Source organism: Zingiber officinale, chromosome 4B (genome assembly GCF_018446385.1).
Source record: "Zingiber officinale cultivar Zhangliang chromosome 4B, Zo_v1.1, whole genome shotgun sequence".
In the NCBI taxonomy this organism is placed as follows: domain Eukaryota; kingdom Viridiplantae; phylum Streptophyta; class Magnoliopsida; order Zingiberales; family Zingiberaceae; genus Zingiber; species Zingiber officinale.
The window spans coordinates 116759898-116780121 of NC_055993.1; the positions used below are offsets into that span (position 1 = coordinate 116759898).

Consider the following 20224-nt stretch of genomic DNA (forward strand, 5'->3'; position numbering starts at 1 on the left):
TGATCAAAAATATTTTTCTTTAGTTTAAAATCAAATTAAAATAATCTTATATTTTTTAAAATAATTTTGATTAAGTTAAAATGATTTTAATGAAGTTTAAATAGTTTATATTTGATAACTAATATTTTAGTAGGGTAAATTTGCATGTAGATCCTATTGACAAACACAACTTTGTATGCACTCTTCATTGGAAAAAATCTTTGTCTTCACTCCCTAGTCTAATATACTTTCCTAATTCCCCTGATATTTTAAGTATAAAAAGTCTAAAAATGAGTATAAATCTTCTTAAATTCAGTACATTAAATTAGAATCTAGTATATTTTCTATCAAATTGAGTACGATTCTTTTTTCACCTCAATTGGATGAAAATATACTAGATTTTCTTTAAATGGTACTTAATTGGATGAAAAATATACTAGATTTTCTTTAAATGATACTCAATTGGATAAAAAATATACTAGACTTGTTTCAAATGGTGCTGAATTTAGGAGGAATTATATTAAATAGGAAAAAAATCATACTCAATTTATTAGAAAATATATACTCGATTCTAATTTAAAATACTGAATTTAATATAAATTTTACTCATTTTTAGACTATTTATACCTAAAAAATATGAAGGGCAATTTTAATAGAAAATTTACTCGAATATACTCAATTTAATAGAAAATATACTCAATTCTAATGTAAAGTGCTGAATTTAAGATGAATTATACTCATTTTTGAACCTTTTGTATCTAAAAAATCTCAGGGGTAATTAGGTCACAATATTTACATGAGGGAGTTGAAGCAAATAAAATTTTACATGCAGAGAGTGAAAACAAAATTTTTTATGAGTGAGATTGCACGTAACATTCAAATTGTGATTAAAGATTTTTTTTTCTATTTTACCGATATTTTAATATAAATAGTGCTTCATATATTTTGGCAGATGCTATAATAAATTTAAATAAAAATATTTTAGAGAAAAAAATATTAAAATATATTTTAAAAAGGATGTATATTTTTAAAAAAGACCCTTGATTTTTACCGAATTTTATATATGTTTCCTAATAAAGAGTCAATCAGGAAGGTTTATGTTATGTCATAATGAATAATCACACAAGTCTATCCAACACAACCATATACTAACCCTCGCGAACCGGTCCGGCTCAGAGACACCGGCTCATGGCCTATAATTTGACGTTTCGTCCGGCCGGTTCAGTCATTGTCGCCTTAAAAAAAATCTCCAAACCCTCACGAAGCTTTTTCTTGATTCCTCCTCGCGCCGTCGCTTGCGTTAGGGTTTTTTTTTCATCTCTTCCTTCTCGTCGCCTCCAAGGTACCTCTCACACCTCCGATCGATTTCTTGCCTTCACTTTGTGCATATTCCGGTCCGTCGGCGTCCCTTCTCGTTCCAACTACGGTACGAGATTTCGTTTTTAAGTTTGCTTTTACATCTGGGAAAGATCCAACATCCTCTCATCCGAATCTTTAAAGTGGCTTGCCTGAATCCTGAGGCAGTTAATCTCTCGTTCTTCCTCCTTTGACGTTGCTTAGAAATCAGGCCATTTATTTCTCCTAGCGAGTACGCCTGGCGTTTATGATTGTTGATGCTTCCCTTGAAGCTTCTTTTGTCTTGGTTAGGGTAATATTAGATTTTTTTTCCTTAAAGCGTGACTTTCCTCTCTCTCTCTCGCTCTCTCTCTCTCCAAGTAGTTACCTTTATATGTCGAGGGCACACAATTTTAGTGTTTAGTGCTCTCTTCTATCTTTCCAATCCTAATAAACTATATTTTCCTTGTTAGATGGTGTATATAATCTCTTTAAAGCTGGATGGAGCTATCCATTTAAGTTAGTCTCAAGCTGTTCCTTAAAATTCATATTCATATTTGGTTCTGACTGCCAATCTAAACCCCTCACATATCAGCCCTTAGTATACCAGCTTGATACCCAAATATGTGATCTCTCTCTGTTTGATACACACACAATATAATATACACGCTGTGCCTGTGGTGTGTGTAATACATAATTTGCGCGTGTATATAGATGTTAATGTATATCTTGTATAGTGTGTGTACACATATTGTGAGCGTAGATTAAACTTTTTTTGAATTGGGAAAGAAATTATAAACTAAGTTTTTTCAATTAAGTGCTAAGATTGTATGTAGGAAATATTATTTCAGCAATGAAAAAAAGAGTATTAGATATCTTGGATCTATAATTTAATAAAGTGAAGATATTCGTGAAATGTCTGTTAATAAAACAGAAATTAGGTGGGCTTTGAGAGTCTTGTGAGATGGTGGTGTGCCTGGTAGGCTAAAAATGAAAAATATTATGATTGTGGTGTGGTCAATCACACTTTATGGGTTATTGTTTGGAACCAACAAACACATTAAACTAGTGTAACATAGATGAGAATTCTAAGATGAAAGGCAAGGTTACTGGAAAAAAAATATTGACCTTATGTGGCAGCTAAGAAAAGGGCATAGAAACTGATATACGATAGATGAGAATGCTAAGATAAATGAGTGAAGTTAGTGGAAAAAATGTAATATTAGTTTTCCTCTTCGAGTTCAATTAAGTAAAGCTATAATAGTTGATAAAATTAGAAAAATTTAGGCTAGCACTGTATAAATATGTTTAAATAAGACCATTATAGAGATTTTATAATTAGTCAAGTTAGAGTCAATAAACTACAAAGTGTGAGCGATTGAGAGATACCAAAAAGTTCTTAATGTAACTAAAGGGATTCTAAATATCTACACATTAGTAGTAATGTTGTTTTACATAAGGTTAATCGGGTAAGATCCATCTAGCCTGCCCTAAATATCACCGTTGTATTTTAAGGTCATGCAAATTTTATGGGGTCTTTATTTGCAACTTTTTAGTCCAATTATGGCTCTAAATGCTCACTAAACTTGTTTCTTTGTACAGATATGGTTGAAATCGGAAAGCGCCAGCAGAGAGATAATGACTATGAAGGAAAACAACAGAAGAAAAGACTGGGTTATAAGGATAATACTAGTGATAGTGAGCTGGTTGTATATCGTATCCTTTGTCCAGTTGGTGTTATTGGTGGAGTGATTGGCAAGAGTGGTAAAGTCATAAACACCATAAGGAAGGAGACACATGCTAAAATCCAAATTGTTGATCCTTTTCCTGGTGCGGATAAGAGGGTTATTACTATTTATTGCTATGTTAGGGAGAAGAATCATATTGATATTGATGAAGATGTTCTGGAACCTCTCTGTCCTGCTCAGGATGCATTACTGAAGGTCCATGAGGCTATAGTAAATGTTCTCGATAACTCTAATGACACTGAAAGGCCATACAAACATGAGTGTCATATGCTTGTGCCAGCAAGTCAATCTGCAAATATCATTGGTAAGTCTGGGACTACCATCAAGAAGCTGAGATCCAAGACTGGAGCAAACATCCAAATCACTTCAAAGGATCCCGCTAACGCTGCACATTCCTGTGCAATGAGTTATGATAATTTTCTTCAGGTAATAAAACATATTCATATCAGTGAAATGAGTAGGATCATAAGATGTTGTTAACTCATTTCTCTGTATTTTATAGGATTTTGTTTTTTGAGGTTTGATTAACTGATACACTTAATATTTTTTGAAAGAATAATTTATGTAATGAACACAAAATATGCAGCAAGTTCACCTCCAATTTACCATCGACTCTTTCATACAGCTACTGATTGGGTAACATATAGATATTATTTCAATTTTTATAAACTCAATGGAGATGATAGCTGGCTATTGGTCTGTCAGCTTACTGTGAAATGATGGAAGTAACTCATAAAAAGTTTATTGCAGTCATTCTGTTAGCATATGATCTTTCTCTAGAAATGGAAATTGCATTCTTTTTAGTAGTAATCTTTGTAATTCATTGATACCATTGTAACTCCACATCTTGTTAGATAATTAACATGAAATCTGTTTTTGCAGTGCCAAGGTGTTGTTTGAAAAATGTTGTCACCCAACAGTATACAACCTATCTCACTCTTTGAATTGCAATTGAGTTTTAGTCCTGTTTCTAAACTTTTTTCCAAGTAATCTCATCCTTTGATTTAGGCAATCTGTGGAAACTGTAAGATATTTTAACTCAAAATCATTCCCAATGTCCATACTGAACTATCTACAAGTTTGAGTAGCCTAAAATTGTAATTGTGAACACTTAAAGATTGAATCAGTTTCTAATTTTTGTAACTCATTGATTCTTTCTTTGGGACACATCTCTTTTGGTGGTGAACATGATCTCTGTTTCTGCAATCCCACCCTGATTTTTGGAAAAAGGATTATGTTCTCCCAATATATGACCATCTTAACCCTTCCTTTGCTCAGAAGTCAACTTATCTTATTCTCTTGTTATTTGCCCAAAATGTGTTACCTTGGATGATCCACCTTTCATTATTTTAATGTCAAATTCGTTTGGAAGGATATTATGCTCTTCTGAATCTAAGTGTTATTCATCTTGTAAATCTTAATACAAACCTTTTTGTTTAAACTTCAATTCCTGTTGAAGACTGTCAGACACCAGAATTAATTCCTTTGATTATGCACATAATAGACTATTCTGAAAGATTGGGAACCTAAAGTATGATAATTCAACCGTTACACAAGTTTTTTCCTTTATCTGCCTGCTGCCTTTTTGGTTTCAGCAACTGTTTTCATTCTGGAATGTCATCATATGCAATTATGTCACCTTAAAAGACTGTCTAGGCTTTTAGCCTGACGCATCAATATGTTCACGAACAATTCTCTCATATCATGTTATAGTTTGATATCAGCTTGATTAAAGCACAAGTAGCACAAGGATGCTACCTCAAATCTCATCTTTCTATCTGTACTTCTCCACAGATTACTGGTGATGCTGAAGCAGTTGAAACAGCATTAACTGCTATTTCTGCTATCATGTACAAATTCTCACCCAAAGAAGAAATTTCTCTCGATACCTCAATTCCTGATCTTCCACCCATTATAATTCCTTCAGATGTTCCTATAATTCCAGCTGGCAGCCTCTATTCCCATACAGACTCTCTTTTGTCTCCTGGATCAGTGCCACCGGTCATACCTGCATCTCGCTTCTCATCTGAAATTTCTGGTTTTACTGATACAACGAATGTATGGCCATTCTTACCATCAACTGTTCCTATTGTTCCTGGATATGGTGCTCCAACTCATTCAGAGGACCTGGTCCTCCAAGTTCTATGCCCATCGGATAAGATTGGACGTGTAATCGGCAAGGGAGGGAGTACCATAAAGAGCATAAGGCAATCCAGTGGAGCAACTATAAGTGTTGATGACAAGAAGGATGATACTGATGAGTGTATTATCACAGTCACCTCTACTGAGGTTTGAAATGTTTTCTTCCGTCGTTTACATGCTTCCTTGTCGCACAATTATCTAACATATTTTGAGATCTTGACTCTCACTGTGCAGTCGACCAATGATGTGAAATCTTCTGCAATCGAAGCTGTTTTGCTGCTTCAAGAAAAGATTAATGATCAAGATGACAACAATGCTAATATCCGTCTTCTTGTTCCTTCAAAAGCCATAGGATGCTTGATAGGAAAGAGTGGTTCCATTATAAATGATATGCGAAAGTCGACTAAGGCAATTATTTACATATCCAAGGGGAAAAAACCCAAAAATGCTTCTTCTGACTCTGAGCTTGTGGAGGTTTGCTTATTTCTGGACTCTCAGGTTTATTATATTTGGCTTCACCTTTCATATCTTGGTCCTTTATGATGGCAGGTGTCTGGGGAGGTAGGGAGGTTGCGTGATGCACTTCGGCAAGTTGTATTTAGGCTCAGAGAAGATTCTTTGAAAGATAAGGAGAGTAATCAGAATGTTCACAAGGATACCAATCAGAACGTTCCTCTTCATTCTAGCAGTTTGTCAGTACCGCAAGTGTTACCTGAAAATCCACCTCGTGCACCGCTGAGCTATGACCATAGAGTAGAAGCTGAGAGGGGACTGGGAGGATTCTCTGGCAGTAGTTTATATGGTTACAACACAATGCCGGTATACCTCCTTCTATAATCTAATTATCCTTTTATTATGATTGAGGTTGTGATATAGTAGTTTTTCTTGCCCTTCATTATGAAAAGAATTTCATTATGTTTCTATCTTTGCACTCTCATGTTAATGCGTGCATGGTCACCAACTTATGTTCTGATAACATTCTGTGCTCTCTATCAAGGCTAGAGATAGTTATGGATCACTGTCTTCGTATTCATCGAAGTCTTATGGAGGAGGGTATGAAATTTTATATCAATCTGTCCTATCTTAAATTTTACTAGTCTAGTATGTACCATCAATAAAATAAATTATTCTCTGATCTTTTCTCTGGTTGCAGATTACCTGCATATTTTGATATAGTGATTCCTCCAGGAGCCTTATCAAAAGTAATGGGAAAAGGAGGCACAAACCTTGATAATATCAGAAAGGTGAGTTTTTACTAATCACCGTCATATTTTAACTATGTTTGTTTGGTTTTATAGTAGTGAGGAACGTGAAAAGCTTTTGATTGGTTTGTGGTTTTGTTGTCTAAGTGTTTTAGTTTTAATATAACTTCAGATTCTTCATGTTTTTCTTATAATGTCCCTAAACATTTATTTGTTGACTATTTCACATTCTCATGTTATGTAAAATCTATAGAAGGAAGATACGTTTGACATACCACATTAAGGGATTTCAGGAACTTTTTTTTTATCTTGGAACTGTTAGGTAAGTTAGAGGAAGATCAAGCTAGTCTTTCAGTTGATATTCCTATTTGTTCATTCCATTTCAAAGCTAAAATTGAACTGAACCAAGCTGAAGCTTTTGATTTGATTAGTTTCATACAAAAGAATTGGTTTGATTTGAAAATGTCTAAATAAGTTTTGGTTTCAAATTGAATTGGCCCAAATTTAATATAACTAAAAATGTGTTTCTTAATTACGTATGTGTATTGGCTATCTATTAAAATGTTGGTAGTTTGCTGGTTAAAGTAGCAAATAGTTATTTGGTTTACACGAAACCAAACTCTACCACAAAAAAAAATATGTTTGGTTTAATTTTGAGTGTAGTTTTATTTGGTGGATAGACACTCCTATTCATTCTTCGCCTGCTTTAGCAAGAAAGACAGTTGACTTGGGACAATTGTTCTTATTAATATGAAGTAATATAGTATTCAATTGGAAGTCTTGTTTCCAAAGAGAATGTAATTAAAAAATAAATAAATTAAATATATATGCACATGATGGTTTGTTAAATATATAATTGTTCTCATTTTTAACTAGATATTATAGAAGACACCTCCCTGGTACCATTTATTAGGACTGCGAGGGATAGTGGCTGAATGGTAAGAGGGGGATATAACATTTGATTAAGACTTATGCTCTTGCTATTAGCTCAGCATGGTCAATCAAACAATTAATACAATGGAAATTAACAAGACAAGAAAAAAATGCTAACACTTCATTATAATGTGGTTCGGGATCATTTTTCCTATTCCACAGCATATGACTCTTCAGCGAATCACTCTTCTTGGTGAAGAAAAGCCTCTTACAATTTTCTTTAGGCTAATATTATACAAAGAGAACTCAAAATAATAAAGCATAATAAGAACAATAAGTTTAAATGCTAGCCTTCAATTCTCCTTTTGTATAACATTTAAACAATTTCAGTTTCGCTTTTATATACATTTAAACATTTAAACAATTGTAAGTTTCCTCTTACAATTTTTCATTAACTCTATTCTGTGACTCAACTGGGCGGCGGGTTCTTTTTTTTCTTTCCAGTTTGGATTTTTGATTTCTCATCTCACCTATTAATTGGTCACTTAATGATAATTACTAATTTTCTGTTTCATATTACAGATATCAGGGGCTCATGTGGAAGTTGTGGACTCAAAAACATCTCCCTTTGAACGAGTTGCACGTATTTCTGGTACCGCCGAGCAGAAGCGTACGGCAGAGAACCTAATTCAGGCTTTCATCATGTCTACTTAAGATTATAGGCGAGCACCAGAGTAGGTGAATTAAGTTGTTTTATGGCTCACTTGAACTTTTCCATAGTCCTCTTAGGTTGGGGATAACGGGCGACTACTCTCACTGTGTGGTGTACCAAATTGATTAGTGACCATCTGGACCATCAGTACTCTTTCAATACTCTTATCTTGTGAATTTTAACTGCATCGTTGACATGCTCCTGTCTAAAAAGTCTTTGCTGACTGTTCTTAATACTTTTTAATCTGATAAACTCGTGCTTCTCCTTCGTCACGGAGCTTTATCCATCAACAGGAAGAGCGATGTGTTTGTTCATTGCTCTGTACCTGATACTCGCTCACCTGTGAAACTTAAAAAATGGGGGTGGCTACTCATAGTTGGTGCTGAATATAACATTTTTTTGCTCTTGATCCGCAGTTATCATCAATAGACTTCAGTCTCTAGTTTCTTTATTTGCCCTGCTTTTTTTGTAGCTGATCTTCATTCATTTCATGTGCTCATATCTATCCCCACCTTTCTATATTTCTTAAACAAAACCCCCACTTTTTGTTGGACGGAATTCATGGCTGTTGACACTTCAGTATTAGTTATCGGGTATTGCTTCCAACACTCCGTCACTCTTGCTTTTCTTTGTTGATCGTCATTCACTTCATGTGCTCATATCCATCCCCAGTTTCCATATCTTTCTGTATTAATTAAACAAGCAGCCCTCCAATTTTTTGTTGGATGCTTTAGTATTAGTTACCAGGTACTGCCTCCCACTCTTCTTCACTCGCGTTTTCTTTGTTTGGAAACTTGACTCGTGGTGGAGCCTGAACCTGCTGAGGCTTCGAGATACGGAGACTCAATGTTTGGCTGCAGCAAATATTGATCAAAGGGCAGGCAAGCTACAGTACATCAAACTGAGAACATTTTGTTTTGCTCTTTTTATTCTTTGGACATCGTTGGAGATCGCCATCTTGTTTAATAATTTCATGATACTGGTCATTTTAATTGTGTGGTAATGTCTAAAATGAGCTTTGTTTGGATTAGGTTCCTGCCAAGTCTTGCATTCTTTTTGGCTATCGGTTGAAGCCCCCACTAAGTAACTTTTTTTCCACTCTCCCATGCAAGTAATGGAATTAAAATAAAGATGTCACTGGAATCTTGGCTGTGCCTCTTGATACATTAAGGATGAGACAGTTGCCTGATGTGTTGAAATTAAGGATGAGACAGTTGCCTCTTAACAACTACAAAGTTAATATATAGGTAGAGTTGTACAAATTACACGATTGTGAGCCACTCTGGTTTTCAATTTGATAAGAGTTTATTTAATACCCACAAGGTCAAGAATAATTTATTAAATTAAATGAATACGTTTGATTATATTTATCAATAAATTTTTATTAACATGATAAATAAATGTATATTTTTAAATGAAAAAAATTTAAATAATTAAAAAACCTTAAATTTAACAGTTAGACAAGTTGGCACAAGGAATTAGATACTCACCCATCGATGTATATATATGGTGAACTATATAAGCATTGTTTAACGAAATAATCTCGAAGAATGACTAATATTTGAAATTGAGGGGTTGTTTGTTTTGACAAAAAAAAAAAAAAAAAAAAAAAAAAAAAAAGAAAAGAAGAGGAGAAGATGGACTAATAATATTTGAAATTGTGGGTTTATTTGTTTTTAACAAAAAAATAAAAATGAAAAGAAAAGAAGAGGAGAAGAAAAATGGAGCTCGGGCAAAGGCCAGCTTTTTTAGGAAGAAAATCCACATTTGCCATTCTAATAGAATGAGCTATAATATACTTTTCCTGTAAATCTAAAATTCTGTTTCATATATTTGTTCAAGTGTCATTCACTAATTAGTTCATCCAATATACAAGCAAACTAAAAGTTATTGTAAAGAATGGTTAATCAATCCTTTGATGCATATGAACCCTCGACTCTTACATATGCGAAGTCTATCTTCGACGGTGGTTGTCTTTAACTGCCTCAATACTGTTGTCCTAACGGTCCTATATATTTTATACAACCTTTTTCTATCTCTTACGGATTTTGAGTCATCAAATTAAACTGTCAACAACCACAGGATTCTCTGGACCATAATCCTTGGTCCTAAATCAGGATCGTTCATAGGTGAGATTTTATAGATCTCATCTGTATAATAAATAGGGTTCATAAAATTTTACTTATGAGTGAGATATGGTCTATCCTCTAAATCGTACTTTATGATCCAGAGAATCCATGTCCACCTGATGATGTTTGGTTACCACTCTAAGGCTGCTCCACCACCATCTTGCTGCTCCTGCCTTGCAGTTCTTCAAAATGTCCTGTACCATCAATGTTTAATCTTTCCATACCTTTAACCCATTGAGCCTACTATCTTGACCACTCAAGTCCTTAACGCACTTGAACACATATCAAATCATAAATTAATATCTAACCTAAATCTTTTATTCAACTATCAAAATTTAAGATTATATTCGACCACTAGAGGTACGATTGCATAACACCAATCAATTAGTCTAGGGCAGTCTAAATTTTGAGTAGGAATTCTCTAGTTTAAAATTCTTGGACCCCTGTCAATGTATCCATCTTTGTCTATTTATTGATGGAATGAATTATATCTATCATTATTTAATCATTGATGGTACCCGACCTGTTAAACAGATGAGATATAATTCACCCTACCAATAAATTTATAAGACCTCTTCTGATCCAAAAAATCCTGAATCAAGGATCTGACTCCATTTAGTGCCAATTAGCTAGTTTTGACTAGTCTTCTAGTCAATCACTTTAAAACCTACGCTGTGCCAATTTTTAAATTTACTCAAAATTATAAAAACTTTCAAGTTTTTTTAAAGTTTATAGAGGTTTATTTTCCCTATCTACTTGAGAAAAATGAAATTTGTTTAAAATTTCTTCCAATTTTTATGTTACCATTTCTCTAAAATTAGGGGGGCGTTTGATTCTTTCCTAAGAATAAGAATCGGAATGAGAATCATTATATTGTAGAATGGGAATGAGTATGAACATGGATATCACTCTTAAAAGCAATGTTTGGTTAGTTGTATATTTTCTATCGGAATAAATCAAAATTTTCTTTTTTACCCTTAAAGGAAAATAAGAGAAAAAATTAAATGTGAGAGAAAAATATGATGAAAAAGAATGATGAGAGAGAAAGTATGATGAGAGAGAAAGTGTAATGAGAAAGAATGAAGAGAGAGAAGTGTGACGAGAGAAAATGAGAAAAGAGAGTGTGATAGGAGAGCATGATGAGAGAAGATGAGAGAGAAAATATGATGTAAGAGAAAATATGATGGGAGAGGATGAAGAGAGAGAAAATGTAATGCAAAAAATGAGGAGAGAGAGTGTGATGAGAGAGATTGAGGAGAGAGAAAGTATGATGAGAAAAAAAGAGAACAGTGAGTGTGATGGGAGAAATTGAGGAGTGAAAAAGTATGATGAGAGAGAAAGTATGTTGAGGAAAAAAAAAGGAGGGAGTGTGACAAAAAAGATTGAGGAGAGAGAAAGTCTGATGAGAGCGAAAGTGTGATGTGAAAAAAGAGAAAAGAAAATGTGATGGGAGAGATTGAGGAGAGAGAAAGTATGATGAGAGAGAAAGTATGACAAGAAAAAAAGAAAGAAGAGAGTGCAATGGAAGAGATTGAGGAGAGAGAAAGTGTGATGAGAGCGAAAGTGTGATGAGAAAAAAGAGAAAAGAAAGTGTGATGGGAGAGATTGAGGAGAGAGAAAGTATGATAAGAGAGAAAGTATGACGAGAAAAAAAGAAAGAAGAGAGTGCAATGGAAGAGATTGAGGAGAGAGAAAGTGTGATGAGAGAAAAAGTGTAATGAGAAAAAAAAGGAAAGAGAGTGTGATAGGAGAGATTAAGGAGAGAGAAAGTGTGTGATAAAATGATGAGAGAGAAAATATGATGAGAGTGAACAAGGAGAGAGAAGTGATATGAAAGAAAAAATAAATAAATATATTTTGATGTTTGATATTAAAAGAGAAATTTTTAGTTTTAGGTTAAAGGTATTTTTGGAATAAGGGAATATTTTGACATGTCTGTGAAGATGCGGACTACCCGCACCTGGACAGAAAGACCCTATGAAGCTTTACTGTTCCCTGGGATTGGCTTTAGGGTCTTTCCTGCGCAGCTTAGGTGGAAGGCGAAGAAGGCCTCCTTCGGGGCCCGACCCATATACCACTTTGGAAGAGCTAGACTTCTAACCTTGTGTCAGGATCTACGAGCCAAGGGACAGTCTCAGGTAGACAGTTTCTATGGGGCGTAGGTCTCCCAAAAGGTAACGGAGGCGTGCAAAGGTTTCCTCGGCCTGGACAGAATTGTCCCTTGAGTGCAAAGGCAGAAGGGAGCTTGACTGCAAGACCCACCCGTCGAGCAGTGATGAAAGTCGGCCTTAGTGATCCGACGGTGCCGAGTGGAAGGGCCGTCGCTCAATGGATAAAAGTTACTCTAGGGATAACAGGCTAATCTTCCCCAAGAGTTCATATCGACGGGAAGGTTTGACACCTCGATGTCGGCTCTTTGCCACCTGGGGTTGTAGTATGTTCCAAGGGTTGGGCTGTTCGCTCATTAAAGCGGTACGTGAGCTGGGTTTAGAACGTCGTGAGACAGTTCGGTCCATATCTGGTGCGGGCGTTAGAGCATTGAGAGGACCTTTCCCTAGTACGAGAGGACCGGGAAGGACGCACCTCTGGTGTACTAGTTATCGTACCCACGGTAAACGCTGGGTAGCCAAGTGCGGAGCGGATAACTGCTGAAAGCATCTAAGTAGCAAGCCCACCTCAAGATGAGTGCTCTCTTATTCCGACTTCCTCAGAGTCCCCGGTAGCACAGTTGAGACAGCGACAGGTTCTCTGTCCCTGCGGGGATGGAGCGACAGAAGTATTGAGAATCCAAAATAAGGTCACGACGAGACGAGCAGTTATTCTCATTCCCATTCCCCACTCCTATTCCCCTTAATGAATCTTGATCCAAAATCCTAGTTTGGCGGGCAATGCGCAGCCCACCATCTCTGCCGCCTCCCCGCCGCCCCGCTGCGCCTCGACAAGTCCCTTTCTCTCCTCGTCCGATCCTCCTGCGTTCCTCAACTTCGCATTCTCCTGGCCAAAGTCGCGCCCCTCGTCGCCGCCAAGTTCTCCCCCGGGCTACTGAAGGAACGTGGGGATCTGCCTCGTCAATCCCGATGACAACGTTCGTGGCACTTCGTGTCGGTTCCTCGTCTCTCGAGCGTTCGTATGATGGATGGTTTCGTGCTTTCATATCTTTTCGGCTTCAAGGCTCGATGTCCCCGGCGCTTGGCAAATGCCTCAGGTGAGTGTGATCGCCATGCTGCACTTGTCTTGTTGAAAAAGTAAACGAGTTTGATGTGCTAAAAACTGAACTGGATTGTTCCATTTCATTCTTTCATTTTGTGCCTGATTGCTTGAAGTAAAGGTGGATTCATTTACAGTTGCGGCGTGTACCGTATTGTTTCCATTGTCTTCATCTAAATTCCTTTGTAATTGGTGTCTTAGTGTGAAGATTTTGATGATAATGAATAAGAAGTGGGAATTTGATGCTCTATTTTGAATGTTTCTGATGAGAAACTTTGGATTTGACGTTTCAATACTTCTAATCTTGTAGATTGGGATTAGATAAAATCGATCATAATCAAAGCATATTGCTAAGCCAGTTAAACGCCAGGCGAAACAGAGTCTTTTTCCAATTTCTTCAAACACAGAATGGAAGTTTAGTTCTTGTGATTAAGATTTGCTTTCCATCAAGGAATTAAACTTCCTTGAATGATCAGAAAGCTTAAGAGTACAAGTTATTTTAAATTATCATTTTTTGGAATTATTGTCCTATAAAAGGTAATTTAGGTCGGACCAATAAATGCTCCAGTTAGACGATTTTAAATTATAATAAATATGCACATTAAATGAAGAAGAGAAAGACCAAAAAACAAGACTTGACTAACAATTATAAAAAAGGATAAAATTTATTTAAATATACATGATGATATAATATGAGGATAACACCTAACACCCAATGAAGTAAGAGGATCCATAGGCTTGATTGTTGTTGCTGTACAAAAAGTAATTTAGGTCAATAATTTAATTAATTGATTAAATGATTTGAGATATATGATCTTTGAATATCTATCCTTTCTTTGTTTTTTTTATAATATTTCATTATGATAATATTTTCATATTATTGTAGTCTGTAGAATAGGTTAAACAACTATTACTTATTATTGTTTAAATAATTGTTACTCTTATTCTAATTAGTTTTTTATTTATGCTAAATCCAAACTCTTTTGAATGTATTTCACCAAATGTATCCATTCAGTGAACTTTCAATCTTATGGTATTTGAAATACTTAAAGTTTTGGAGAAAAAGAATATATCAGCATCTAGGACTTATGAGAAAGGCTCTTCCTCTTCTTCTCTTGGCAATGGACATCTTTTCTTGTGTTATGCTTGTTTGCATGTCTTTACATTTTGATCAATTTTAGCAAAAGAGCAAGATGCAAAGTCATGAAGAAAAAACCATAATACGATACGAGATGTGCACCAATAGGAGATGTGGATTGATAAGAAAAGAAGGGAAAGAGCCTACCTCATAAATCCTAGATGTTGTTATATTCTCCTCTTATAGAACATTTCGTTTTTCTAGTTTCCATGGAATAAATTGGTGGAGGTAGAGAGTTCATCAAATAGATAAATTAAAATATTTGGTCAAATACAACCTATAGAGATTAGCATTAGTTTATATAAAAGGTCAATTAATTATTGTGAGTAAAATAGTTGCTTAAATTAGAATAAGTAAAGCAATTGTTTAATGCATTATACTCACCATAATAATATTCAAAATGACCATAATTAAATATATTCTAAAATACTTTAAATATCTTACTATTTTATTAAAAATCTCCCCCCTTTACTAACTAACTTTGGTGAAGCCTAAAATGCATTTACGTTAATGTCCTTTTTCTATTCACACTAAAAATAATTCTAAAGTTTATTAGTAATTTCACAAGCGAAACAATCAGTGATCTAGAGTTCAAGACTCAGCTACAACGTATTATTATGAATTTTTCTCATCATTAATTTTTTCTGGTTGTTTTATATAAAAAAATATAGTTTTCTTTAGTCCCATATCTTAGAATTGACAACACTGTATTCAAAGAAACTTCTATAAATATTTTAGGCCGACGATGTTAAAAAATATACTTTTCTTAGTTTTTTTTACTAAGGCAAGTATAATATTAAATTAAAATAATTTTTTTCATAAGGAAGCCCGTTACAGTTGGGATTCTCTAGCGTCACTATTGCATGGGTCAAATAATTAATTCTTGGTTCATAAGAGTGACACTAGAAAATCCAAACAATTCAGATTTTCAAAGACTCAAATAATTTATATATTATTATATTACACACGTAACGTGTGTGCACGATCACACTAGTAATAGATTAACTATGAGCATTTTAAATGCTTATAATTAATAGATTTTTTTTCTTATTTAAATGAAACCAAAACCAATATTATAAAATCATTGTGAGAGAATTATTAAAATTTTCTTTTACTGAATAATTATAGTAAAGACAATAGAGTTTTTACTAACTTAATCCTCCTAAAATTGAGTATTTACCAAAGAATGATTACAAATGACACTTTCTCTGATTCTAGTTTGTCACATGGCTATAGAAGTTTGTTTCAAATTGATGATTAAAATTTTTTCTCATCTACTGTCAAGCACGAAAATCTTGGATATTGGATCTTCAATTTTTGATATGTTTTTCTGTTTGCTACTGAAGTTATCCTATCTTTTATGAACTTCTTCTTCAGGGTGGTATAGAGGGAGAAGAAGACGCTAGGATTTCCGCCTTTAGGGAATTGAAAGAAGAAACAGGAGTTACATCTGCAGAGATCCTTGCCGAGGTGACCGATCTATAATAGCGTTTCTTCTCATTTTAGTTTGGGATGGAACAAATTGTTGATTGTTCAAATCGGCTGAGGATATACTATGTAAATTAGCCATGTTTTTATTGTCAATTTAAACTATTAAATGATACAATATATCAATCTTAGCCTCATTTTAGTGGGATTAATTCATACGATCTTGGCTAGAACAGGTGGTTTAAAATTTAAATAGCATTCGATGAGTTCTATTGGGTTGGTTGATATATAGTGTGCCGCATTTTTTTCGCTTGGATTTTTTAATCTTCATTCGATTAGAAGAAGCAAGTGAGCATATGTTGCCCAATTCCGTGAGTGTAGGTTCCTTACTGGTTAACCTATGATTTCCCTCCAGAAGCAAAGGAAAAGCTGAACAAACTATGGGGAATAGACTGGAAAGGTCAAGCGCAAAAGTAGTAAGCATTCCGATGTTCCTGATGAATTTTCTATACCTTTCAAATTGTAATGAAGAGGCTGGTTAACGTAGGCATCGGAACAACACACGATTAACCGATGTGGTATTCGGAAAAAAAGAGTACATAAAAATAGTGACACATCTTATTTAGTTCCCCGATGAGAATGTCTGTTTCTTTCTCTTTTGCTCTACACTACAATGTGTATTACCTGTTTGAGGTAGTAGAGGAAAGGTTTAACCCCTTGCAATAGTGCAGTTGTATGAATAGAATTTAACCCACTTACCACTAGAGCAAACAACTATTGGTAGAATGTTCGTTTCCTCTTTGAACATTTCATTTTTTTTTTTAGACATTCTTCCTTCGAAATGTAGTAGTTAACGACACTAGGCTTAGGCTTCGACAAATGCTGAACTCCACTAGATTTTGAAGTTGTTTTGTCTTAGCTTATGTCTAGAAAGGTTCATTGCGAAATATATTGATTATTATCACTCATTTAGGAAAATTGGTTATGATCTCATGCTCTATAGCCAAGTCCGCATCAATGTGCAGGTTTCTATTTTATTCACCGGAGACTAAGATGAAATTAATCTCACTGGGGATGGAAGTGAGAAGCCAGAATTTGTACAATAACAAATGCTTTGTAGAAATTGAATCTGTCAATTAGAATTATCCAAGACCTTCAACTTCTATAGAAAATAACTTCTAGAATTCTTAACTCACAAAAGACTTCCGTAGAGGACTTCTGAGCCAAAGTAGACGATAAATAGAATAGAATCAAGATATAATTGCGAATTGTCTTTACCTTGGCAATGTATGGCTGCAAATTTGAAAGAGTTTGCATGACCTAGACAACTATTCATGAATCGTCAAAGAATTTAACCGACTTTATACGACATAGACGACTATCAACGTAAACGAAAATTCTTCCATATTATTTTCTAAGTCGACTATTCCTCTTATCTTGGAAGCTTAGATTTCCAAATGCCTTCTCCTAGACAATTCTTCTGAAATTGACATACATATTGGATCCTGCAAAAACAAAAAAGAAAAACAAATATAATTTGTCATTTTTTATTTTAAAATTTACTCCTAATTAGGCTTAATCATCAACTAGAACACAAAATCTTGCACTCAAAATTCCAATCCATTAATCATGAAGAATTCAAGAGCAAGACATTGTTATGAGAAACTCAACCAAGTAGACTGAATTGTGAGATTCTGGACATCTATTCACCCGTTTGACCATGTCCTAGATTTCCTCGACTGGCCCCCTGTTGACTTCCGTAGATTCTCTTGCAAATTGGAACCCTGCAATCACCAGCTAATTTGAACAACAACAAATACAATGATCAAATTTGTTACTTGTGGGTACCTCCAAACTCCAAACGTAGCTTGCTAGATTTGACTCGCCTCGATCGATATATAATTTTTCTTCTTTTTTGTGCTGATGCGTTAGTTGCTTTCTCCTAATTTGCGGATAAATTTAGTTTTTATCATTACTTTATAAAGTAAAATAACAATATTAATGATTAAAAGTAAAGGCTAGCATCACGAGCCTATAGGCACGTACATTTTTCTACAACTAACTATGAAAGTTTCTCATTTGATCTTTTATGCGGTTCTTTTATTAAGTACCAATTAGCTGACCAATTAACGGTGCTAGAGTGACATGTTGGATTCGTAAGATTACAAATATAGTCCTATATTGTAAAACATAAGGAAAAGATCATGGTTTATAAAGATAAAGGATATCTCCATTGGCATGAGACCTTTTGGGTAGAGTCCAAGAGCAAAACTGAGCGCTTAGGTCCAAAGTGGATAATATCATGCAAATATGAAGATATCTAAATTCTTTTTCGATCCTACAAGTGGTATCAGAGTTCGGACTGGACTGCCAGAAGCTCTAACCGCCACTGTGCACAAGAGTCATGATCTGATTAAGCCACGTGGGTACAATATTATTTCGAACAAAGAAAGTGAGAGCTCCTATGTTCGAATTAAGAGGACCACACACCAGATAAAGGAAATCCTAGTAGGTCGGATGGACCGAAGGAGAGCTCCTATGTTCGAATTAAGAGGACCACACACCAGATAAAGGAAATCCTAGTAGGTCGGATGGATCGAAGGACAGAAAGACCTGGTGGTCGAATGATTGAACTTGGAAGCATGTGGTCCTTTGTTTGAGGGGGAGATTATTGGGTTTGTAGAGCAAAATCATGAGAGTTTAGATCCAAAATGGATAATATCCTATATGACAGACTTATTGTAACAAGATGACATAGTCATCTAGATAGATAGTCGCTCTAATATATTTTAGGTGTATAATATTTCGTTAGGTGCTTTACATCTCTAATGTAAAGAGTCACTGTTGTATGACAAATTATTTATTATGATTTACTTGTTTATATTTAGTGTGGAGGGAAAGGGAGGGGGAGGTTGATGATATTGGACCATCTGAAATGAACATTATCACTTTAGAGTGGCCTCTGACCTACTAGTAAAACGATAAGCGCTATATATATCGAAGGACGTTTGGAAAATTTTGAAACTTTATAAGGGGATAAAATGGAATACTCTCATCTTGTAATTTGGCAATGCATTGCTTTCTTTGCCTATATATATTCTCATCTTGTTAATTCCCTTTAAAGTTGCTCTAAATTTGTATTTGATTTAGATTGTTCTCTTTCTTCCTCATTCTTTTTCTTTATTTCTTTATTTTTTTTTTTCCATTTTCAAAGAAAATTATTAATTAAAGCCTTGTAATTTGAGATTAATCTCTGTTTAATTCTCTTCGCCATGGATAATTCCTCTGCCAGCGGCGGCCGACAACCAGCGCGGCAGCGGGAGCTGCACGGTCCACGGCCGGCTCCTCTGACCGTCAGGAAAGAATCCCGCAAGATAAAGAAGCTGCCGGCGGCGCCGCCGCCGCAGCCACAGCAGCAGCAATACCGGCCGCCTGTCATCATCTACACCGCCTCCCCCAAGGTCATCCACACCACCTCAGCCGACTTCATGTCCGTCGTGCAAAGCCTCACCGGCGTCCGCAAGCCCGCTGCCTCTAATCCCGAAGGCGACAGGGGGCAGGCTCCGTTCTCGCCGGCCGCCCGCTTGGCTGCGTTCGAGAAGATCGCCACCTCCCCCTCAGCTTCTGGGCGAACATTAAAGCGCAAAGAAGTCGATGACGTGGCGGTGGAGGTTATTAGTTCGCCGGGGAGACAGAGAAGAGAAGGAGGAGGGGGGATCTTGTCGCCGGGGCCTTCTTCACTGCCGTGGATATCGCCGGCGGTATTTACTCCTAGTGCGATCGTTACGCCGCCGGTGATTCAATTTGTGGCGAGTCCAAATAGCAATCTATTCTTCTCCGGCATGGTTCCTTCTCCGGTAGCTTACTGGGATCTCTTCAACCATTACCACCATTAAACAATTCTCCGGCGTTTTGATTTTTACAGGTATACATGAGAAAATTTTACCTTATATTGTATTTGTAATTATTGATAAATATACACTACGATAATATGATTGTAATGTTAACTATAGATGAGTAACAGACACTACAAGACAATCATCGGACCGCCCATTTCCTTCGCGATCGCTAAAAGAATTTAACAACGGATTAAGTTGATTGTTCTGTGATCAGTGACTAAAATTTTAATTTGGTCGTTAATTTAACTATCAACATAAGCTCGGTCGTTAAATTTTAGCGACCAAGTCTTAAATTTGGTCTCTAAATTTAGAGACCAAAATAAAATCACTCTTTAAATTTAGTGACTAAATTTAAACCGATTGCTAATTCGGTCACAAATTTAGTAATCAAAATTATATTACATCACATATCTATTAGGGTCAAAATGTCGC

At 35.4% G+C, this 20224-nt stretch overlaps 3 protein-coding genes across 4 annotated transcripts; all 3 read left to right on the forward strand.

Moving 5' to 3' along the window:
- Positions 1–1206: 1206 nt before the first annotated feature.
- On the forward strand, positions 1207–8224 carry LOC121976151 (KH domain-containing protein At4g18375-like). 2 transcript variants are annotated; one of them, XM_042528177.1, is made up of 8 exons: positions 1207–1321; positions 2917–3488; positions 4857–5351; positions 5439–5678; positions 5754–6023; positions 6202–6257; positions 6358–6448; positions 7862–8224. In XM_042528177.1, exons 2-8 carry the CDS (start codon positions 2919–2921, stop codon positions 7991–7993), a joined length of 1854 nt encoding a protein of 617 aa, XP_042384111.1. In that variant the 5' UTR covers positions 1207–1321; positions 2917–2918; the 3' UTR covers positions 7994–8224. The 2 variants fall into 2 exon arrangements, with proteins under 2 accessions (XP_042384111.1, XP_042384112.1); XM_042528178.1 differs by having other exon boundaries at positions 1233–1405.
- A 5032-nt stretch (positions 8225–13256) lies between these two features.
- Positions 13257–16370, forward strand: LOC121978576 (nudix hydrolase 26, chloroplastic-like). The gene is made up of 3 exons (XM_042530904.1): positions 13257–13325; positions 15843–15935; positions 16275–16370. Exons 1-3 carry the CDS (start codon positions 13257–13259, stop codon positions 16368–16370), a joined length of 258 nt encoding a protein of 85 aa, XP_042386838.1.
- A 2795-nt stretch (positions 16371–19165) lies between these two features.
- Positions 19166–19789, forward strand: LOC121978578 (protein MKS1-like). The gene has a single exon (XM_042530905.1). It carries the CDS (start codon positions 19166–19168, stop codon positions 19787–19789), a length of 624 nt encoding a protein of 207 aa, XP_042386839.1.
- Positions 19790–20224: the final 435 nt, after the last annotated feature.